The 24,923-nt window shown below is 43.6% G+C and overlaps 1 protein-coding gene across 4 annotated transcripts in view; it reads right to left on the minus strand.

The window, feature by feature from the left end:
- Positions 1-17,859, minus strand: part of HPS4 (HPS4 biogenesis of lysosomal organelles complex 3 subunit 2) — a 56,256-nt gene extending 38,397 nt beyond the window's left edge. Inside the window, exons 1-9 of one of the 4 annotated variants that reach the window (XM_078612000.1) lie at positions 17,778-17,859; positions 13,875-13,965; positions 12,458-12,601; positions 10,144-10,251; positions 7,739-7,849; positions 7,189-7,283; positions 6,114-6,189; positions 5,384-5,402; positions 4,574-4,676 (exon numbers count right to left, since the gene is read on the minus strand). In XM_078612000.1, coding sequence (XP_078468126.1) covers positions 4,574-4,676; positions 5,384-5,402; positions 6,114-6,189; positions 7,189-7,283; positions 7,739-7,849; positions 10,144-10,251; positions 12,458-12,601; positions 13,875-13,965; positions 17,778-17,800 — 770 coding nt within the window. In that variant the 5' untranslated portion in view covers positions 17,801-17,859. Of the gene's footprint in view, positions 1-4,573; positions 4,677-5,383; positions 5,403-6,113; positions 6,190-7,135; positions 7,284-7,738; positions 7,853-10,143; positions 10,252-12,457; positions 12,602-13,874; positions 13,966-17,777 lie in introns of those variants that run through there. The other 3 variants (XM_078611999.1, XM_078612001.1, XM_078612003.1) reach the window with 3 other exon arrangements.
- Positions 17,860-24,923: the final 7,064 nt, after the last annotated feature.

Here is a 24,923-nt window from a genome sequence, read left to right on the forward strand (position 1 = left end):
CGCAGTTGCGTATACAGTCCACGACTTCCCTGAAGGCATTCACCTTCAGCGAGCGCGATGCCGATCACAAACGGTTCGAATTCGACCCTCGATCGATGGCTGCACCATCGCCGCACATGCGTCGAATAAAAAGCAAGGGACAAGTCCTTACTAACACTCCTATCTTTTTTCATTGCTGGAAGGGTTGCCCCCCCCCCACCTAAAAATCCTGGCTTCACCATTGAGGGCTTCCAAAACGCCGGTCCTGATTGCACCACACGCCCAACCTTGGCACACTTGTTATTTGTCTCCGATTAAAAAAAAATTAACCATTTCACGTTCCGAGACATCTGCAAGATGCAAGGTATGGGTTTCGTTCACCGCTGAATCTAGGAACGCATAAGCAGTTAGTGTTAATTTGATTTAGGGAGGTACAGCGTCGTTGCTTTTAAAGACATTGTACTCGCCGAAGAAAACTGTAGCAACACGACCGCACTCTATGATAGCTGGCGCCAAACTGTGCCACACGCCCTTCCGCATGACCTTGTGGGAGCCTCGGTACGTCTTCCGACCTGAAGACGTACCGACAAAAGTTATCTTAGTTTTGTTTCCCGATTTATTCCGATTCCAGAAGAAAAACTGATGACCTACACGTACGTACGTCGTCAGTCCGATGACGTACACATACGTCATCGGAATGGGAAAAGGGTTCAGTTCTTTCACAGTGCGCTCAACATGATGGTTGGTTAAACTGGAAATCTGCGATGACCGATGGCGGTAGTGAGAGGTTCTGTACAATGACTGAAGTGGAATGTTCCCTTAATTTGCCAACTGGAAACGTGTGGTTAGGAAGTCCCTACCCCAGAGTAACTTCCTGTTGGCTCTGTGGCCACAACCCCCACATAATGTCCTTGCTCAATCCAGCTTAATGCCTTATCTGATGTGAGCAGGATTTAGCAAGCCGTGGGGGAGGCGCAGTGATGCCTCGATTTGAAGCAAGACTTGCCTGGCATCTGTGCTTATTAATGCTGTGACTTGGGAGCTTCCCAGAGACAGAAGCTTCTGCCACTTTGAGGACGATTTGGCCAGATGGCGCAGTGATTAGACCGTTTGGGCTCACAATCCGATGGTTCCCGAGTTCAAACCACAGCGGGAGGTTAACTCAGCCCTTCATCCCATCGCCGTGTATGGGGCAATGGGTTAGTGCTTCCCACTCATACGTGTTTTTTTTAATACCTGGTTTCTTCCTACATATACAAACACTAGTCAATTCAGAAGAAATATATGAATATTGTGCAGCATTGTGAGATGCAGTTTGCACAAATTACCTGAAAAACGTAACTCACATATAATACGAACTGAAAAGAAAAAAAATAGATACAATAGGTGACATTATGGCCCATGGACCTTCTACATAGCACGTAAAACATAATTCAAGGCCAGTGTCATTGACAAATGTGTTGCGTTTTTGCTCTATGTACTGCACACCACTACCATCACAGCATCACCAAATAATAACTATCCGTGCGATTGTTTACCGTCATTATTATTGTGAGAATTTCCACCATCAGCTCAAGGCTGTAAAAAACACAGGACGTGAGCAATGCCCAGCACTCCATTGAGCTGGAAATCAGTTTGACTGCTGATAATCATAATGCTCATTATCTTTCTATAAACTCAAACAATGCAACATCGCTGCTGGAACAATAAGAATAACACACATCCAAAGCTTCCTATGGATAGACTTGCACGTAGAACCACGCATAGACCCATCACACACACACACACGCACAATACAAATATGTATGCGCATACATTTACTGCCAAACGAGAACAATTCACGTATCCTAATTTTCCCCCGGTTAGAACGTGGAAGCAGTTGTTAGTGTCTCGGTACAAGCCAATTACATGCGAAATGGGAACCGAAGGCATTTCACATTACCGTCCACACAGACCACTTAAGATAAAATAAATAAATAACATCACGCACAAATCTGAGATGCCCAAACTTATTAGCGGGGACGGCTTATGAAGAACACCCGAGCCTCAGCCCCTCAAGAGGCCACAGTGCCAATCTTAATAACTCAATATAAATAAGCAGGCAATGCACCTCCTTCATCTGTCCCTCATGAGCAAAAAAAAAATGCAATTATTTGTTTACACTTCCCATCAACCACAAAGGCCTTCTGTGAGTGCATATTTTCTCGCAGCATTGGTTCGATACCAGCAAACGTTATGGAACCGGTTCCAACACAGTGTCATCAACAGTCATGTTTCTTGAAATGATGCACTCCCATAAGGCCTTGTGGTTTAAGTATTAACAATACTTTTAGATTCTATGTAGAGGCACAGATGTGTGGATGGGTATTGCATGCTTATTTGTTACTCATATTCTCCGCAACTACAAAAAATGTTTTGTTTTGTTTCAATCTGAATAATAATACAGACTTCCACAGCCACCTTCCTGAGATGGCTGGAGAATCAACCAGGAACCATGGGTGTGGTAATTTTACCAGCGTGTTTGAGACGAAGGCACAGCTGCTGTGAAATATGGCAGTAGAGTCAGTCTTTTAAGCGTGGTGCAAAGTGAGTGTCCCCTCTGCTCATTGTGGGTGGAACAATGCATCCACTTGGAGACTCTCAAGCTCACAATACACTCATCGAATCATGCGTGCAAAAATGTAAGTTGTTTTTTCTTTTGTGTGTATATATAGTGTACAATGGGCCCACGTCATCCAGATTAGTACGGTTGGCTATGTATGGTGCAAAATAATTTCAACATACATACCCTTCTAAAGGAGCTATTATTTACTCCATTGCAAAATAAATATTATAGATATTTGCATCGAACCGTGACCCTGAATCGCAATAACACATTAAATCGTCATCTCACCAGCCACAAATGCGGCTGTGTTTGTAGGTAATCGCTCACTGTGGGACAGAACTTAGATAAATGCCACTGTAATAAATGGCACAAAGATGCCAAGAATCACTCAGCCCCTAGGCAGTCCCATCCATATTTGGCCAACCCCATTCACCAGTGTATTGTGTATGGGAGGAATACTTGGGGAAAACCTACCACCATGCAAACACTCCTCCATACAGGCGAGGGCATTCTATTCGATTCTTGTGCGTGGCAATATGTCCAGGAGCTAAATTCAAATGTCGAGGTCTACTGCCCACGAGAGGGATTTAGGACAGAGTTCGTGTAGTTTTGCTATTCTTCCATTGAAGGAGTGCAGACTATCGTGGGTTACTATACGGTCCATAGTTTGGGTTGCAAGGCCACCATCGCACTGTGGCTTGTCTTTAGTTTTTAATTTATGAAGCGCGCATCGACCTATTGATGTTCTGACGTGGTTGCGATAACACCAGTGTCTTCAAGTGAGGGCATGAAACCACTCGATGTTACGCCCCACTCCTCTTCATCCTCACAGGTTTTAGAGATTCACAATTTTTTCCGATCCACCAGCCATTGCCTCTAAATTGCTAAAGAACAGGAATGAGCCCGTCACTGCCCGCCAACTAAACTCATTGCATCTCGAGATGGGAGGATTGTTGAATAAAAATAGCAGATTTTACGATCATTACCCTACCTCACCCGCCACCACCCCACGTCAATGCAAACTGGGGCACGACTTCCTAAGTGTACGCAGGAATCGTCTGATGGTTGACAGACAGCTGACAAATATTATTACATTTACGCCGCATTCGAAAGGGTATTTTGTTGCGGGACGTGAACTCTGTACTTTCAGAGCCCACGGCCACAATGCAGATGGCACTTTGTGAGAACAACCGTGAAAGGCGCACTATCAAATAGAGTGATGGTGACATAACAGCCCGGCTTACAACATACAAAAAAACATGCATATATGAAAGAAAATGAAATATTTCTGACTTGGGACACATTATCCTTTACCATTCAAGCACCCAGCGTCTCCTCTTCCCAGCCCTTTGTTTCCATCTGCTGGTTTAGGATTGTGAACGCAGCTTGTGTATGTCCACGGCTCTTTATGGATGATAACAATTTCAACTTATAAAGCAAACGGCATTAATTCGCTCGCCGAGTGGGGAAAGGCAGCAGTGGTAAGCTGGTTCCAAATTCGCTTTGTGGTCCTTCCCTATATCAAGGCGAAGGGTGGAAATATAGAAGTACAGCAGAGGAAAGGATTTTGCTGCACTGTCTTCTGCTTCACACAACGTGGCACAGCATCGCAGACGCCTGTGACAACTGCCCGTGCGTGGTGGTCACCCATCCAAGCACTATCCAGGCTCAATGCCGCGTAAGCTTCCGAGGTCTGATGAGATGGAACACATTTTGGGTTGAACTGGCCACAAGATACGCCGAGCACAGGCTGTGTAAAATAACCTTCAACAGCCAACCACCCACTGCTGGTGTCAGGTCGTCACCAATGATGTACTAATGTCTGATATGGCTATTGTTCACAATTGCACCCAAAAAAAAACCTACACTGCCTTGTCGGTTCAAAGAGGCTGACGTAGGTTGTCTGTGAAGCGCGATGAGGCGCACCCTCGCAATGGCCCACGGCGGTCAGACCGCCGTGGGCCAATGTTGGAGGGCGGGGGGCGGCACCTGTTTAGTCGTCTCGCAGAGTGGCAGTGCAGGGACGAGAACTCCTCGTCGGAGAGGTAGACTGGGATGACCGACGCCTCCCGGTCAAAGGCAGTGTCGCCACCTACAGGGGGGGATAGCAAAGAACACCGGAGGAGTTTTTACGAACAGCTGACACTCGACGCAATGTCTTCACCCACCCCACTGTGAGTAAATGTCAATTAAGGTTTCATTTATTGATAAATTATTTGAATTTAGGCACACCAGTATAGGTAGGTGTTGTGGTGTCACATCCGGGAAAGATCCAGATTTTGAAAAAGTGACACTGCTTCACAATTGTGTTAAAATGTGACTCAATTTCGTCACCATGTTCATTGTTGGCACACAGAGAATGCGTTAAATTAAGAAAAGCATCAACCTATTTAACCCCATATAACTGGTCTTAACGAGCCCAACTGTCTAAGACATTTGTATATGCAAGTGACCAATGTAGAAATATGCCAAACTAATTTTGCCTCAATATATATTTGTTATGTTTCATTGTGATTGTATTCGCTTCCTATGTACGACGTATTCTGTAAGTATTAAATGTCGTGTAGTGGACCACGGTTAAAGTTTATTTTGTTTAACCATGTGAGAACTCAAGAGGCCAGCAATAGATCGTTTCCACGAGTGACCCCAGTTACCAGAATGACAACATATAAAAAAACTCAAGTACAGCAATGAAGGAATCAGAACAAAAAATACGACGACAGTGTGGCAGTGTCTTATACCAAACACATAAAAATGTTCAATAACCCTGTAAGGTTTTGAAACAACAATTTAACTTACTTGAATACTGTGAAAGGTCCTGTTGAGATAAACAAACAAAAAAGCTACAAGTTATACAAATGACTTACAGCTTTGGCTTCCAAGAGGTTATGAAATGCAAGGGTTATCCATTATAAAGGCGAGATAAAGGAAGAAGCTCATATGAACACACACATTACATGAATGTTACACCGTGCGCATCGAACCTAAACGTGTGGATACTCTTTGGTTCTTTCGGTAAAGTCACTCGACCGAAAGAACCAAAGAGTATGGATTCCTGCAGTCACGAAAGCTTCAAATCAAGACTAAATGTGTGGAGGTCCAACAAAATCAAATACTTGTTGAAAAAGTAAATATACCACTCTGACGTGAGTGAAAATATAGGGAAAGGCTAGCATACACGTGATAATTTTGAATTATCCATCAAAGGAGGTTTTCAGACCAACACCAAGAGGAAAGACCCTTCCAGAGGAGAGCTCGTCCTTCATGTGAAGGTTGCTGGGCAGCTGAGAAACGAGACAGGATGTTCTGAACAAGAGGAAGCAGAGAGGAAAATGTCAGGAAGGGGCAAGAAGGGTGAGTAGAAGCAAACATGTGTGCACACATCGACGAAACAAATGTGTCTGTGTGTGCGTGCCATGGCGGCCTTCAAAGGTGCTCGCTAACAACGCTTGGCCCAACAGTCTGTTAAGGCTATACAGGGGGGTCTTCTTGTGTGTGTTTGAACGTCGGTGAGTATCAAGAAGAGCACCTTCAGAGCACGGTGAACGTTCCGCGCAGCGAGGAGATGAGCCGTCACCTGAGGGGTCAGCTGGCTGCTCACCACTCTGCCAGTGATAACACGTCGTTTGTCAACTTTCAAGGAGAAATTATAACCCAAAGTGGTACGAAACAAAATGTATATTTGGTGAGAGAAAAGCGACTCTCTTGTCTTTTTACAAGAATCTTTGTAATCCCCACGAAATCTTCCAATTGTGCTGTCGACCTCATGGTGTCATAAAACAAACACAAATTCCACTTGGAACTCTCATACAGGGCAGTGTTGCACTCTGTGTCAGTGAATGGTCATGGAAGGTAATGTCACAGAACCGCTTCTGAAGTCACTTCAATTAAATCCCTATCCACTCACCTTTAATTTGCCTTAAAAAGTGTTTGTAGTCTAATTATAATACGTAATTTTCAGAGCTGGAATATTCCGAAAAGCATGAAAATCTTATTTAACTATCATTTTTTGTGCAGACATTGATGACAACGCAAAACCAATTTGCCATATTTGACCGCGCAGTTCAATCAGGGTTGATCGAATGGATTCGAAACCAGGATCACACCATTTCCGGCTCACAACTCTGATGCTGTATCAGGCCACTCAGGCACCCGGTCACCTCTGAATAATATATATTGTTGTGGCCACTGGGTAACTTGTGCCAAAGGCAACAATGCAGCACAACATGAGAGTAGGCAGGCCAAAGCGAATGGGAGACGAATGTGGTTTACGAGCCAAAGTACCGTGGGCCCCATGACAGCGCCGATGAATCAGCCTTTTAGGGCAAGAAAGGGGAACATTTTCGAAGTGTAAAATATTATTTGAGAGTCAAATCACAAAATAAATAAATGGCCTATCCAAACAATTGCTGTTTAAGCGGTTCTGTACATCGCACCTCTGATTAGCACGATTGGCTATGTACATCAGCTGCGAATCCATTTACGCGTCTGTGGCTGTATGGCTACACACGGTTGCACCGTGGGACCCGTAGCTGTATGCAAGGGACGTACCCGTGTGGGTGTGCATCTTGCATGGCGGTACGAGTGCGTGCGAGCGGCCGTACGTGAGGTTGTGCAGGATGCAGCCGGCCAACACGTGGGGGCAGCGCTGGCAGCTCTGCAGGATAAGCGCTGCCTTCAGCAGCAGCAACGGGTCCACCTGCCCGCACAAACATTCCCACCGTGTGCACACAGGAGCATCAGGCATTCCACCAGCCTTTCTACCTCCCCTCCCCCCTCCGTCTGTCTGTCTTATTCGAGCCCGGGCCCTCCGCCTTCGACCTCGTCAGGTGCCCCTCCTCTTTCCCTCATCGCCCCATGCCCCCCCCACCAACGCCCCACAATGCTTTGTGGTGAACAGGCCCTGTGTAATATTTCTTAAGGACCCTGTACTCGTTCTCTGCAATATTGATGGTTTTTGCCCGTGTTTGGTCGTTGCTGTGGTCACACACCACGGACCACCCTCGTAAAATATTCAGACAACTGGCTTAAACGGGGTCGTCTGTGTAACAAACAAAATAAACTTAAACGCATATTTCCCCTCCCCCCTCCAAGGTAATGAACTCGCTCCTTTGTGGCTGCCTCGTCCATGCGAGGTTTGTGCGCTCAGCGTACCTCCCGCTTGTTGAGGTAGCGCACGGTGGAAAATAGCCCAGGCAGGTATCTGACTGCTCGTTGCACATGGTCCAGGAAGGGCTCCCAGATGGGCCATGGAGGTCCAGATCCCTGCTGATATGGGGAGCGGCAGTGTAGCGGTTAGCGCACTGCGCGACGAACATGGCGACCCCGAGTTCGATTCCCGCTCATGGCCAACACCAGTGATGATTGTCTGAACCGGTCCTGGGCCTCCCCTAGGTCGACTCAGCCTCAAATGGGTACCTGGTGCGGTGTGAGACAAAGGTGGTTGGGCATGGTGCTGGCCGCCCACCCCCTCGTATACCTAGCTGGCCTTCATAAGTGCTCGCTAACAGCACTTGCCCCAACAGTCTGTTAAAGGCTATAAGGGGGATCTTTGGCTTCTTGATATACACACACGCGCGTACAGGCACATGGAAACACAGTCGCTCAGGTGTACAAAGAATCACTATATCGCCTTCAACAGACTGTTGGAGCAAGTGCAGCTAGCGAGTACCTATGAAGGCTGGCATGGCACACGAGGGGGTGGGTGGTGCCAACCCCATGCCCTTTGTCTCCACAGGCACTAATTTAAAGCTGAGTCGATCTAGAGGAGGCCGAGGACCGGTTCAGTTAATCATAACAAATGTTGACCATGAGCGGGAAATGAACTTGGGTCGCCGGTTTCGTAAAATAGTGCATGAACGGCTACACTACCCTGCACAAAAGCACACACGTGCGCACAGAAATGCACAACTACAAATACACACACACACGAACAAAGGAAACGATCAACTTTTAAGTTTATGGACCGTCAGGTCGAGTACTGCTGGCAAGCACTTTTCAAGGCTGGTGCAGAAACAAGGTGGCGTTTTGGTCAAGATGACCTTGAGGGCACGGATTCTAATTGCCACCGGTGGGTCACAGAATGAGGACTTCTTGCCTGACAGACCAGATTGCTCAGGCTGTTATGCGGAGACAGATATTGGTGTGTTTTTACAATGCACTACCAGGGTTTTCAGTGAACAATTGTAAACGCCAACAATAGCCTACTTGAACAAACCGAGGTCTCGTAACGTTTGAGTTAAAACAGATGGCGACAAGTAATAATTTCCTGCTGTGTTCTTCTTTGAATGGCCGATGTTGATAAAGAACAAGATAATTGCATCAAGAGTAGTAGCGGAGTGTATCGCTGTGATGATGCCTCCTTCGTGTTTGTGAAATGGGCATTGAATCGTTGTTCTTTGGTCCGTTATGGGTGATCAGTCACACACCAGAGATGTTTTTTTTTATTTTCCTTTTGTGCATCAAGTATCCGCATCTTCCATGGTTTGTACAGTAACCAGTAAAAAAAAAGAAGACCACCCCAAAAAGAAAGTAACACCGAGTCCATCGGTTAACAGGACATACAGGTTAATGTTTTTTTTCCATGTGCATATGTTTAAAACTAAAAACTATCTTTTATTTGACCAGGTAAGGCTCACTTAAGAACTATACAGCTCTTTTGCAGAAGTGATCTGGCCCGAAATTATAGCTCAACGAAGTGGCTTATCATGTGGAAATTTATAGCAACAAAATACTCGCATGTTTCGAAATGTGGAGGGAAAAACCGGAGAACCTGAAGAAAAATCCACACGACCACAGGGTAAACATGCAAACTCCAAATATACACGTGTCAGGGTTGGGATCCAACCCACAACTTCCTGTATACCAAGCGAGGTAGTTAACGTCTCACCACCGCAGCTCCACAAGGTAACCACAAATAACTGTGACACTTTGAGGGAAACACTGATCCACGTTTTTCATGCTGCATGTATCATACAACTGCCACTTTGTCATATTGGTGACCCAGGTGACAATTGCATATTAGACTATCCTGGTCTCTTAAGTTTCTCACTGGTTAAGCAAAATTAACTGAGGTTTGTGTCAGACCTCTGACTAAAGTAGGTCTTATGTATAGGGGAATTTGTTTCAGCAAGAATACACATAAACAAACATTTGGTTTCAAGTTTCAAGTAAATTTTGTTTAGCTAGAGGAGAACCCAAGAGACCACGAACATTTCAAATCCAATATAGAGATGGGGTTCAGCAAAGTGACAAACGCAAAAACCAACAATATAAAGCATTAATTCTAGATTTGAAGCTTTCGTGACTGCAAGGAATCATCTTCTTAGGTTTTTTCGGTAAAGTCACGTAGGTAAAACATCAAAATGAATGAAAATAAAATAAAATTTTGATTTTATTTTATTTTCATTCATTTTGATGTTTTACCTACGTGACTTTACCGAAAAAACCTAAGAAGAATATAAAGCATAGCAATAAAGCGAAGAGAAATTGGAGCAAACACAACTAAGTCACATGAGAAAGTTAACAGTGGAAGCAGCATGCGTTGTGGGTGGCAGCACCTCATACGCAAGCCTCAGCGGGCCACGGTAGCACGTGAACAGCACCAGCAGTCGATCCAACATGTGGCGGCAGCAGCCATCCGGCAAGGACGTTATGCAGCCCAGAGCCTGCCCCCAAGACAAAGATCCCCTGTTATAGCCTCAACAGACTTTTGGGGAAAGCAATGTTAGCGAGCTCCTCCGAGGGCGGCACGGCACACGAGGGGGGTAGGTGGCCAGCACCGAGCCTGGCTGTCTTTGTCTTCCTTACAGTGAAGTTTACACAATGCACAAGATACCCATTTGTGGCCGAGCAGACCTAGGGGAGGCCCATGACCGGTTTAGATAATTGTCACTGGTTTTGGCAGTGAGCGAGAATCAAACTCGGGTAGCCGGGTTTGTACGTGACTTTTGTTTTGCTCATATTTATCTTTAGTCCCACTTGTCAGGAATCCTAAAGTTCTTAAATATATTCATTGCCACTGGTTGCTGAAATAACTACATCATAAACTGAATGGTGAGTACTTAATTTCTCCAATGTATGAGTGACACTGTGATAGAATAGCTCCTTGCATGATTGTTCCTGTGATCTGCATTTTGCTACTTTCTTCATTCTATATTAGTGAAGCTGCTCCATCTTTGAAAATCGGTGTTGGCAATTGCAATATATTTTTTATTTACGCCTTCGTTTGTCCGATCTTAAAAGGAGAGCGTCAGTTTACACTGAACCAAACATCCTTTGATAATCACTCAATGCTTGAGAATGGCATTTAACATTAATTTGCCTTTTATAACATCTGATTGACAGATGTATTGAATAATTTGTAAATATTATATTATTCAATGACTATGAAGAGCAAGACTCTATTTTACAGGAAATCACTGCAACGTTACAGACTTAATTATTAAAGGAAGGGTTTATGAATTTAAATACGTCCGTAAATACATCACCGCTCATAATTTTTTCCATATCGTATGTCAGCTCTGAGAACGTCATATTTCTGCGAAGAGCGATTATACTAAAAAATCCCATTTCCCATGCATCCACGTCCTTTCGAACCTGTCTGTGCCCTACTGGGATGAATATTGGAAAGTGAAAAATATCCCAAAAATGTCACTGATAAATGCACTGTTGAACCAAGTAATTTGAATTATCCTTCCATCAGCGGGGCGGAAAGAACATTCGTCCCATTTCAAAGTTGCTTCTCACAAGCTGTGATCCCACATGTGCTCGTGTTTTGGCTATTACACCACCATACGGATACAAATGCCTTGAGTGACATTTGAATCCACCAAGAACTTTAAAAACGCAATCACAAAGGTCTCTGGTTGATGTGCACCATTGCCTTGATATTTTCTTCGTTTTTAACCTGGTCTCGAACTTTGTGCACAGAACATAAACTTGACTTCAAGCTTTCGTGACTGCAGGATTATCTACGTGACTTTACCGAAAGACCCAAAGAATATAGACAAAAACTTATTTACATGTAAAACTCCGTAAGTAGTTGCCACTGCTAGAATGGAACATGTACAAGATCTGCAGCACACTGACATACACCCATTAAACAATGTGTGCATCGATGTCCACCAGTTACCTCTATTTGGCTACCCCAAATGAATATTCTTTACTATTGTGTGGATTGCACCATTAAAGAAATCTGATTTTTTTTTTTGCTCTACACAATCTTACTCCAACCATACACGCAACAAAGAAGATTGGAATTGTATTGTACGCCAATGTTTGAACTCAGGACTTTATAGATGGCAACACTGGCACACAATCGCCGAAACTTGGTAAATGCATTACATACCCTTAACTTACAATTTAAATATATACAGCACCACAATTCATGAACATCTTAAGCCATTTTGAAGCAATACATTTCAAATAACTCGAGGAATAAGAGATGTGGCGTTACAAAAATTAACGAATAAAAAATAGAACGACAGTAAGAAGCAATTAACGACAGGAGAAAATGTAGGTTTTTGAGTCAGGTCTTGAACACAGGGAGAGAACACTGGTAATATGGAAAGAATGTGTCCTTTACTATAGATGACACACTTTAGCAAATAATTACATTAGGGGACTGCAGCAGTTAGCGTACTGGCCATTTCATACAAATGGCTGTAGTTACATCAAAAGTTTTGTTTTACATAGTAGCAATTTTAACACTGCAGACTTTAACATTACAACACTGTAACAGAGCTCTTGATAATTGCATCACAAGGGTTTTTTTTCATTTCCAGTGGTGTTCATGTGATGACATGTCACGTTGCAGCCGTTGTGAAGGCATTTCCGAGGGAGTGGATCGCACTCCGGGGGCTTAGTGCTCACCAGAAAGAAGGGGCCTTGAGTACGCAGCGCAAACTTGACGTGACGAAGGTGCAGCATGAACGGAGGGCGGCAGGTGATTTCGGCGACACACCGCGCCACGCCTGGGAACTGACTGCACAGCAAGCGCTGCTCGTCCTCGTCCGTCTGCAAAATCCGGCACCGGTGGCTCAACGGATTGTTACATACGTGTGCGTTATTAACCTGGCGTGAATGTGACCAAGGAGGGATCCGCACAGGTTCACTGAACTGAACATGGCCAAGTCCTGTCCAGCCTATGAGATGTCCCATCAAATAAAAGAAACAGGCTAAGATAAAGCATCATCATACACGAGACTACAATATCAGAGGTGCAGAACATTATAGAAACACGGCAACATGACACGCAAGTCCAACAAAGGTGTGTACAGCAGCGAGTTACATGTACATGCATGTGGAACTTCTTTCTCACTGTATATAGTCAAGCATGCTAATCAGGTGCAAATGTAAAGGCCATTTTTTATTCACTGCTAGGCAAGGGCCTCCCCAATGCCGTGAAGATTACTTGACCATACTTCACCTTAATGGTCAGTGTGTGGGCTGGTGCAGGATTAATTTTGCTGCACTGCCCTCTACTGCACACAATGTGTACACCACCTGCTTTGGGCATGGTAGACACCAATCCAATCATTATCCAGGCTCAAGACTGCTTCCCAAGTCTGACAGCAGGATTGGCTGCATTCTGAGTTATTCGGTCACAGGCCCACAAGCAAAGATGGTAAACAACATCTATCAGTCTTAAAAGGTTTAAGAAGCAGCATCTACCGCACCGGATCCGCGCAGTAGATGAAGAGCGTTAAAACAAAAACATTGCACGTACAAGAGGTCACGTTTTTTTTACATTATATTACATATCGGTGAAAGTAAAAGCAAAGAAGGCAACCTTCCATTACTTGTGTGCATCATGGCATGATAATCAATTTAAAAGTCTCACAGAGCAGTGCGTCCTCAATGTTAGACAAAAGTCCGTGAAAGCATACATCACATAAAAGCGTCTGCAATCTTCGTTAAAGTGGCCTCTTATTCACACTAATGGGCTGCACATCCCCACACACCAACGTTTGTTGCATGACCAATATTCTTCATTCTCAGAGCTGGAATGTAACCTTTAAAGTGCAAAACCAAATTGAATGTGATATAAAAAAAATTCAAACAGGCACTTGGCGACTGGGCTGAGACCATCGACTTGCTGCATTTGAGAACCTGGTATAAATTACAGGTCGCGGCCTGGATTTAAACAAAATATTTCTGGTGGTGCCAAGCTAAGTGTTCTTACAATCTGAGCGACGCAGCCAATCCCTTTAACAATCTGAGAGGGCAGCAATTACACAACAATAGCCAATATGCTTTCACTGTGCAATGTTTCCGGTGGCACACCAACCTCGGGCGGGTAAAAATAGCGGATGCCTTTATCAGTGCTGTCATCTTCTCCCGTCACCTGTGACGTGTCGTACACAAAAAAATACCGACACCTGGGGACAGGGGGAGGAATGGAGGTAAAGGTGTAGGGGGGGGTGTCCATTTACGCACAAACATGTGAAGCTTGCACACATTATTCTCAGCTGCTACATCACAGCAGTAGGCGTCTCGCACACTCATGACAAGCCAATCATAGTTTCGAATGCATGTCAAATCGTCAATTAGTCACAGCCAATCTACGTGGTGTGTTGCGCACATGATTGCACATACCTACACGTGCAGACGTTAATATTTTGACTGCCTTGAGCATGGTGGCGAGTGTGCCGAGCGACAGACCCCTGTATTACTTACACTTGCACAGTTGCAGCCCATTGTCAATCCACTGCTGGATGAAGGCCTCCCCATGCCATATTTTTCACAAAGGTTGTTTGATCATACTCTACCACTCTGGTTAGTGCAGGTTGAAGGAGGGGGGGGCAGGACCAGTTCAGATGCTCTCTACTGATGTCAGTCGTGACAAAACTCACATCGCCAGGTTCATACAGTAGTGATCCATAATTAGTGTATTTTGGGTCGGATCGCGTAGTTATGTCAATGTTTTAAACTATAACCCTCCACCACCCAACAGAGCCAATCAAATCAAGTCATGTGGGCAAATATGCTCACTGAGTGGGTTTATTAGCAAAACCAGAGGAGGAATGTTGAAAATCAAGCACAATTCTGACAAATTACGAACATTTCAGTGTTAAACAAAAGCTCAGCTCCACACTTAGAGCCGAGTTGATTGAATAACGAGCTACCCACTATGCCAAAGATCCACCGCCATATTAATACGGAATGACAACACACTTAGTTGAGGTGTTCATTCACAACCCTATAAAGGGGCATCACATAAAGTTAAGTATAAAGATTTTCCTGTAATTTAGCTGTGGAAAATATCATATTCTAACCAGGGGAGAACGCAATTTATATATATTTTTTTAAGTATAAACGTGAGATCTACGCAAATTAGTGGGAAATAAACAGTTACACCAGTCACAGTTGAAATATTCTTGCAAAATGTAGGTTTTGTAGAGGACGGATTTACCAGTGTTTAATTATTAGTCGAACAGCTCAAGATATTTAGACTTCTTCACAGCCAATCTTTGTTTCTCTATTGTTGTTAAATGTATCTGTGCAGTATTTCTTGCTTGGAGTATTGCAATGTTTACCCGAGCATGTAAAGCTAATTGAGATGTTCAGTCCAGAGCGTACTTCTTCTCAAGGACCACGTGAGCCCACATGTCTCTGCTAGTTCGGCACACATTGGTGGACATCTGTCATGGGTAGCAATGGCTTGACAACGCAGACCACCACATTCCTTCAACAAAGGGCCAATTTGACCTCTTTTTTTTCACAGTAATAATTACATTTTGGCTCTAGCTCGCTTGTCTAATGCAATTCGTTCTATTAAATGGTGTACGATTTCATAGTTTTGTTAAAATAAGTATGAGACAAAACGACTGCTGTAAATCAATTATTTGCTCATGAATAGGTTTGAATTAATGCTCCCAAATGATTGGATACACATATTTGGTATTATTGTCTAATTAAGTTGCTGGTGAAAGAGGCACGAGATAGATTTTTGCACCGAAGGGTCATAAGATAGCGATGGCTTGGGGAGGCCCTCATCCAGCAGTGGATTGATCATAGCTGTTGATAAGGTCACTGGTCAAAGGCCTTCGACTAAATTGTTTGATGCAGTTTTACGAGATATGTCACGATAGTTTTTTTCAATCCATCCATCTATCACTCAACTTTCCCAAACAGCCTTTTCAAGGCAACATAGGAGCTCTTTATATTTGTGTTTATCTGTCAGGGTGACTGTTTCAGTGTCATTGTTCGTCTGTGGCAGTGTTGTCCTGTCTCTGCCCGTCTCTGTGTCTCTGCAGTGGTTAACGCACTGCGCTACACACATCTGGCGACCCGAATAATTTAGTTCTAAATTTGAAGCTTTCGTGACTGCAAGGATTCATACTCTTAGTTTTTTTTCGGTAAAGTCACGTAGGCAAAAATAAATAATACAAATAATAGATTTTATTTCTATTATTATTTATATTATTTTTACAAATAGAAATAATATATTTTATTTCTATTGTCATTACTATTATTATTATTTATTTTTACCTACGTGACTTTACCGAAAAAAACCTAAGAATAAGAATAATTTAGCATTGAATAAGCTGTGTTAATGTGAGAGAATTAGCAGGATGTTAAAGTCAGAAATTAGCATTTAACTGGGAGATTAGCATGATGTTCATGTGAGGAATTAGCATGTAACTGGTCACGGAAGTGGCTATGTTAAAGTCAGAGTTTACAGCTCTGTTTTTTTACCTGAGGACGGCTGCTTGTGTTGTGGCCGAAACGTCGTGAGAATTTTATTATATTATGTTCATTTGTATTATTGTCTGACAGTGTCAGTGTCTCTACGTCCCTTGTTCTGTCCTTCTCGTCTCTCCGTCTAACCTCGCAACCGATCACAACCAACCAAACCCGCTTGCTACAACACCCAACTACGACTGGACATCTGTAGAACAGCGCTTTATAGCTCATCGGATTTCTCCAGTTTTTTTTTTATTCTGAACTGCCACCCGGCACCCGAAACGCGTCCGATGTATCTTAAGACACGCCTACTCAAGACGTGCCTTCTTCCCATGACATCGAAAACTTAATATAAAAACCCGTCTCTTTACTTTTTGATGTATTATTTGTTTAACGCTATTCGCGGTTCAGTCGGTGTTAGTCGCCGAGGTAGCGATGGGGTTTTCATTATCGTCGTTGTCATTCCTGTCGCACCGTTCCCGTTCTGCTGCCAATGTGCACAGATGCCGACACTACTTTATCGATGAGGGCGATATCGGCACCTAAAATAAAGATCCATCGATTGAACAGCAACAGCACTCGCACGGCAAGTTGCCCGCGCAGGGCCGGCCCGAGGCATAAGCGAACTAAGCGGCTGCTTGGGGCCCCCTGGCCACCAGGGGGCCCCCGAATCGTTTTTTTTTACAATTAAATAACTTAAACAAGTGATATAAATGAATTAATGAATGAATGAATAAATGATTCAAGACAAGAAAATTCTGTCGACAACTGCTGCTTTGTCACGGCTCACGGATGTCACGGCTCATTGACAATTCGCGTGTTGTTTTTATTTTTTATTAATACATAACCTCACTGTATTCGTTTATAATATTCGCTATAACATTATAGTGTGACATTTGTGTCAATAATCTTCTAGCACAGATGAGTCTGCGTGGTGGGAGGGGGGCCCCCAAATCAAATTCTGCTTAGGGCCCCCAAGAGGCTCGGGCCGGCACTGTGCCCGCGACAATTTCATCAAGACCCGTGTTGGCGACTCTTCAATGTTAATGTGGAATTCTATTACGGGGACTACTTGCCCAATTTCGATTTTAAGCGGTTCGTGACTGCAGGGATTCATCTTCTTGGTTCTTTCGGTAAAGTCACGTAGAAGGGAAATAATAGAATAATAAAATAATATTTTTTATAATATATTTTATTTTTATTATTTTATACGCGACTTTACCGAAAGAACAAAAAAGATACTTGCCCAATGTTGAGAAACCACATTTTAATAACTAACGAATTACAGCATTTACGTTTAGTAACTTGCTAAGCATTTCTTAAAATCTATTTTACACTCCTATCGTTTGTTGTGGTCTTCTTCTTCTGCAATGTTTGTTGCTGCAACTTGTCGACCCGCCCATACTGGACCTCTGTGACGGCGACGGGAAGAGCTTCATAGCTCATCGGATTCCTGCGAGTCTCAAAATAAAGATTCCGGGACTCGCCCACGGAGATTCCTCACCAGCTCGCGTCGACGCCCGACATCGTCGAATGCCGGCGAATTCCCCTCACCACCTCCTCCTCACCACCTCCTCCTCCTCACCACCACCACCTCCTCCTCCTCACCACCTCCTCCTCCTCCTCACCACCACCACCTCCTCCTCCTCGCCGTCTCCTCACGCAACGCGGTCGACGGAATCCGCGGAGACGAAGACGGTCGACGGGAGCCGCGAGAGAGGGGGGTGATCCGCCTACAACAACGACTACAACAACAATGACGACGACGATGACGAAGTTGTTTGCAGGTCCCCGCCAAAAAAAGTTGCTAGCGACTGCCGCGCGCGTGAACCAAATACAGCGGGGGGGGCGACCCGGAAGCGACTCGCCCCACCCCCTCAGGCTCCACCCCCTTTCCCTCAGGCTCCACCCCCCTGGCCCCACCCCTCAGGCCCCACCCCCACCCCTTCAGGCCCCACCCACACCCCCTCAAGCCCCACCCCCTCAGGCTCCACCCCCCTGGCCCCACCCCTCAGGCCCCACCCCCACCCCCTCAGGCCCCACCCCCACTCCCTCAGGCCCCACCCCTTCAGGCCTTACGCGCGTGAGATCCTTAGGCTTCTCGCGTGAGATCCTTAGGCTTCTCGCGCCAGACTTCGGCCTTGCCAACTCAGAGAATTTTTTTTTGTAAATTTTCTAGATTTTTTTTTTTAAACAAAAAAACATGGCCTCAACAAATGTGTGTTATGAACAAGGGCTATTGTCCGAAACGTCGCCTGCTGTATATTCTATTTTTCCCCTTCTAAGGATGAATCGAACGTCTCAATGAAATCTGAGATTTCTATAACCTCGAGTCGAATGTGATGCTGATTTGCATATTAATTGATGAGTACAATGTGGACGATATTGGAATGTTTCAGAGTAAATTTTGAGACACGGAACTTATTATTTTATGTACATACACTTGATACAGTAAATTTAGCTGTGACGGTCCCACCTGAAGACGGAGACTTGTGTTGCCTCCGAAACGTCGTGATATAATTTAGTTATTTTCATTTATTATCATTTTATTTTATTATTATTTTTTTACCTACGTGACTTTACCGAAAAAACCTAAGAGTACAATATATTTAGCTTGATTCTCGTTTTGGTGACACAGTTTTGAGTACATGCTGAATATCAGCGTACCTTGCTGCCTGGAAGGTCTTATTTTGCAAGATACAATACTCTACTTGTTAATATATTATACACAACCTTAGTATTGGACTGTTCTTCCGACTGAACAGATCTTTAGGGGCCGTCCATAAGAAATGTGACGTCACATCAAAATGCGCAACTTTAAATAAATATAGACAACACGTTCTACTTAATTAAATATACTTTTTAATTAATGTTTTCTCCTACAACATCAGAGTGCAGCCCCACATTAAATACGCACTACAATGACAATAGTTTAAAGTGATTTGAAGCATGTTTTATTTGGGGGGGGGGTGGGGCAGAGCTTTGTGACGTCATATTTGAGGGGGGGCTGATCTTTCGTGACGCCACGTGACGAGGCTGTGGGTGTCAAAAATCGTCCAAAATCGCGTGACGTCATTTATGGACGGCCCCTTATGACATCATTATCTTGTATCACCAGGGGGCACTACACACATGGCTCTGGCTAAATATTGGCATTCTGCTGTGCTCTTTAAAAGCCAGGTCGACCCAAACAGCCATTGTTACCGTCACTCATTGTCTTGCCACCACGGCATGGACGAATGCCTCTGCACGGTGCAAGGCTGTTACCATACATCTCACGACTACACACACACACTGATCTAATCGCTCCATCTCTGTGGTGGTCATCCTCTTAAAAGCGTATCTCCTTAGGCTGCCATCCCTCCAGGAAAAATGAAACAATTTTTTTTTATTTCAACAGGTAAGGCCCACTGAGCCATGTCGTTCTTTTTCAAAAGCGCCCTGGCCACAAATGATAGCTCAACGAAGTGGCTTATCATAACCGTGGACATTTATAGCAGCCAAATACTTGAAATGCATGTTTCTAAATGTGGAGGGGAAAACCGGAGGACCCGTATAAAAATCCATACGACCACGGGATAAACATGCAAACTCCAAATATTCAGACGTCAGGGTGGGGATCGAACCCACGACGTCCTGTATACCAGGCGAAGTAGTTAACATCTTGTGACCGTGGTGCCCCTATCACCAGTATAGTCCATATACCCATCACATCGATCATTGTGTTTTCCTCAAGCCCTTTAAATTTTCTTAATTATCAAAATCATGCTTCTGATTTTTGTTTATTTTCCTGATCCATGTGTACCTCTTCCATGCATCTCAGAAAAAATTCCAAGCATGCATTGTCACCCATCCAAATTTTCCTGGATTCTACTTTGTTTTTGATGTGTGAATTGAGATAGATCTATTATTGCATCCATTCCAAGAGACTAGTCTGGCCTAGCCAACAAATTCACAGACTCCAGCCCTTGAACTCACTTCTTGAATTGTGCTGCAAGCTTAGTTCCAGGCTGACCCCAGAACAAGGTATGTCATCACGCGCATAGTCACTTTAAGATATTTTCTTGTTCATGATTTTTGTTTGTTGCGGTTGCACCCGATTCAAGAGCCGAATGGCTCACAGGGCTATACGAAATAAATGAAACTGAAAACGCACAATGTCCATCACTCGCTTCGGTGTAAATGTCTGACCGCGTTAGCATTAAAACAACGTGGTAAATGGAGGGCAAAAATAACAGCTTATAATTTTAAATCTCTAGCCTAACCAATGACTACAGTTAAACGTGTTTAAATGAAACAAATTACGTGGTGACGCTGCTGCATTGGCAAAGTTGCACGAGCACAATTAACAAAAAGTAACTCAACGAAATTGTCGATATCGCTGCCTTAAAAGAAACATATATTTGGTCACGTTTCAGGCAATGCAGCCTTCTTCACAGCACACACATAAATAGGCCAAGGAGATGGAGTTAATAAGGTTTGAAGACTGCACCTAACACCATGGGGCGTGATGGAAATTTTATTTTTCAATTGTTTTATGATGAGCAGTTTTGAAATAGATATCGTTACCTCATAGTAGCTATTGAGTAACTTAAAAAAGATCACTCGGTGACCACCACCCCTTTGGCTAGAGAGGGCAGAGTTAAGAGGGGAGGTGATGGCGTTGGTGTGTAAGCCCTAAGTCATTCGCAAGAGTTAGCCCATTGTCTGCCGATGTTAGGGTCCGCTATGTCCACATTTGAAATTAAGCAGAAAATAACTCAATGGGGACTATACATAGCAATCATTGCCCCCCTACTGGCAGGCGAATGCCCCAGGTCACTCGTGCTAATGCCACTATGCTGGTAATTTGAGTTCTGACGTGGTTAAACAAATAACTTGAAAGACGAAATTGTGTACACAGTACATAATCATATTTGTTGGGCTTGAAATCCCACGTAGCAGGGAGGAGTGCCATATTATCGTTGTGTTGTGGGGGTCCTATTGATGGGTAAAACGGATTAAGGTGCAGCCCTGCAATGTCTCACTCGTGTCACTACTGGGGGAGAGGGTACGGGTCGGACAGAGGCAGGGAGAAGAAACGGTCTCATTGTGGCAACTGCCACACGGGAGGTCAAACCGGTGACCTTTGGACTGCCAGTCCAGTGCACTAACCATTACACCACGGCAACATCCCAGACGGAAGATGTTACGAGCTTTCTTTTTTCCAATGTGACGTGTTGCCTTCCCCAAACACTGTAGCCTGTACCAAGAGTAATTGGTGAATATGTTAGAACAAGCCACATTTAACAAGTGCACGTCTTACAATAGCTTCTGACCTTTGGAAATGTTATGACATAACACTGGGAGAGATGACTTTATGGCAATATATTTTCTTGCCTCCGCTAAGATGTATATTCATGATTCTCAATGTAAAGCAATTGAGCATGAAATGACGGCAATGATTTGATGTAACATTTTAGTGAAGCTCTCAAAACGTTCAAGTATTATTCATCACAAAATTGACTGAAAAACTGTTTGTGCGTTCTAAAGTCGTTTTTAAATATGTTCCGTCGACTCATATGATCCTGGGGTAACGGTATTGCCACATGCAAATGGAGGTTTCCTATGCTCTGGGCATGCTGTACGTACTTGTGAAAATGTGGCACATTTAGCCGCCCATGCACACATAAAAAAAAGAAACCAATGGCATATGAAACAAAAACTGCTCTTGCAGAGACAGTATAACAGTTAAGGGAGGAAACAAAATGATTAAACGCACCAATCAAAGTGCATGTGGGAGTGAGGATGGGAGCTGCAAATACCATTTGTCAATTGCATTGCCATTGAAAGGTTATCTTCTAGAAGATTTTCTAGAAGCTTCGATTAGCACGGTTGGCTATGTACGGCGAGAAAGAAGTTCAACATACATACATGGAGATGACTTCTTATTTGAAACAGGGGAGTCACAAACTGACGACTGTGACTGCACGGCTTTAATATGTGCCGCATAATGAGACTTAAGTTTCGATTTAAAGCTTTCGTGACTGCAGAGATTCATCTTCTTGGTTCTTTCGGTAAAGTCACGTAGAATGGAAATAATAAAATAATAAAAATAAAACGTAATAAAATACAATTCTCACGACGTTTCGGCCACAACGCAAGCAGCCGTCCTCAGGTGAAGAACAGGTCTGACGATGTCTTTCCGACAGACCTGTTCTTCACCTGAGGACGGCTGCTTGCGTTGTGGCCGAAACGTCGTGAGGATTATTTTATTATGTTTTATTTTTATTACTTTATTATTTCCCTTCTACGTGACTTTACCGAAAGAACCAAGAAGATGAGACTTAAGTTGTTACTCTGGTCACGGGCAGATCGTTTATCGATGTTTGGGCACCGGGTTGATGACATTAGTTGTGATTTTTCACGAAGCAGAGTGGGCCGCATGAAGGCTTGCCATCTTCCATCCTGACTACATAATGTCTGCCAGTTATAGTTTTTTTCCACGAAGTTACTGCACATGTTTCTAGAACACACAGGGTTCGACAGACTGCTAAGAAGTAACTGAGATGTCAAAAGCAATGATAGGCAAGGACATATCTCCCCGAGAAGATGCTTCACTAGCCGTTGCAATTTAATTTCCCGAGCGTCAACTGCTCAGGAGTTCTGCAGTATGCACATGCTGTCCTATCTCCTGCAGAAACTGTTTATCTAACCGGTAGCCCACTCTGTCTTTGTAATGGTACCAGCACTAAACCCTCGCACCCTGACTGACCAGTTCAACCCAGCAAACTGGCAGGAGGTAAAGAGACCTTCACGATTGGCTGTTGAAACATGCGGAGATGAGATTACTACAATTGGTGGACCGTCTCCTTGGCAAGATCTTTCCGTATTTGCAATCGTTTTTACTGCAATACGAATGTAAGTTTGAATCCCAACCACTCTAATTAATGTTTTTAATAAAAAAAAAGTGGCCACGAACACCACAAAACCCAGGGGACCATACGTCGCATTCAATGGGTACTTCCAAACACATGTACGGTCTATTTCATACATATTTTAAAGCTGCCCTATAAATATTTTATTCTTTACAGTGGCTGTCTGACAAACTATCTGTGCAGTTACAATATATGAATGCTATTTATTCAGTGATTTCAGTCCAGCATTATTTATTACTTTAGTTATTTTGCCTTGATAATGCAAATGCAGCATGCAGCCACAAGTGTTAAATTTACGTACAATACTGTGAAACATTTAATATGCATATAAAAAAAAACTAATCTCGGAGGCGTTGTCTACCAAAGGCGTATTTATTGTGCATTACATTGTAATGATATTGTGCATCTCATTTTGTCAAAGGATAGTGCTTAATATATAGATTTTACTCCCATTGCATGTGTGCCAATAAGCCGCTGCTAAAACAGCTTGCAGCACATTGGCTGACTTCACCAGTGAACCTGAATTCCTCTTTGACACAGTTACATTTGCTATCACACAGACCTGACGAACTGAATAAAGTCAGCAGAATTCACACCTTTTGATACTCACCGTACTCTTTCTGCCATTTGTTAACATCGCCTTTCTCGCGTTATCTTTTTTGAGCCTGTATTGTTACATCTTTTGTGCAAATAAAACAAAATATCTTTGGAACACCCATTAATGCACAGCTTGATTCTTCATACATTTCATGATTTTTTTTTGGTGTGGATAAATTCTATGATCAGTCTTGGCCAGTAGTAACTAGTTTTGCACAGAACTTCAACATTATCAAGATCAATGGAGTGTCCTTGTTGGCACGCATGTTCTGCCACTGCCGACAGTTGTATTTGGGAGTATTTAATATTTATTTGGTGTTATTTCAGTTTCGTGCTGATCATTCGTCTTGTCTGCCCACCATAGCATTGACCACAAGAGCAATTTATCCGGTGCACACATTCTGTCGATAGCTTCGGTAATACATATTTAGTACCAGATATTAATTGCTGTGTTTTATGTACCGTGCCAAATCTGACTCGGATGGTTTGTTTTTCCAAACATCTGGCCAGTTTATCAGTTACTCCCGCAATGTACGGTATTTTATAGTTTTAATTACTTGGTCAGTTTCAACGCTCGTGTTATTTTATTTGGTTTTGGCATTCAGTGCCCTGTTGATTTGTGCATAATTGTAACCGTTTAATTGCAGCGCTTCTTTAACATGTTTAATTTCACTTCGCAGACAATCACCATCTGACACTTTCTTAGCCCGATGTATGAGCGTCTTGATGAGAGAGGATTTCTGTACGGGGTGCTGGTGTGATTCTGCATTCAAATACGCGTCAGTGTGCGTTTTCTTTAGGTAAACGCCGTGTGATATTTTACAATTTCGACTGCGCCCGAGCAGAAAATCCAGAAATGAGAGAGTTATGTCAACTTCTACTTCCATAGTGAACTGAGATGATTTAGAAATTCGTTAAGCGTATCTTTGCCGTTTGGCCAGACCACCAATATGTCATCCACATATCTAAAGCAAGCAGAGGGTTTCAGTGTGCTTGAAGCTATTGCTCTTGCTTCAGTCTTCCGTGTACCGCTCATCCCGTTCCCCACGTTATTCATCCACGTTCTCACACCCACACTCACAGTTTTCCTCACTGCGCGGGTGCCTCTCTCTACTCCCCACCTCCTCATTCTCTTG

The sequence above is a fragment of the Lampetra planeri genome, chromosome 37, assembly GCF_965212315.1.
Source record: "Lampetra planeri chromosome 37, kcLamPlan1.2.h2, whole genome shotgun sequence".
NCBI classification, from domain to species: Eukaryota; Metazoa; Chordata; class Hyperoartia; order Petromyzontiformes; family Petromyzontidae; genus Lampetra; species Lampetra planeri.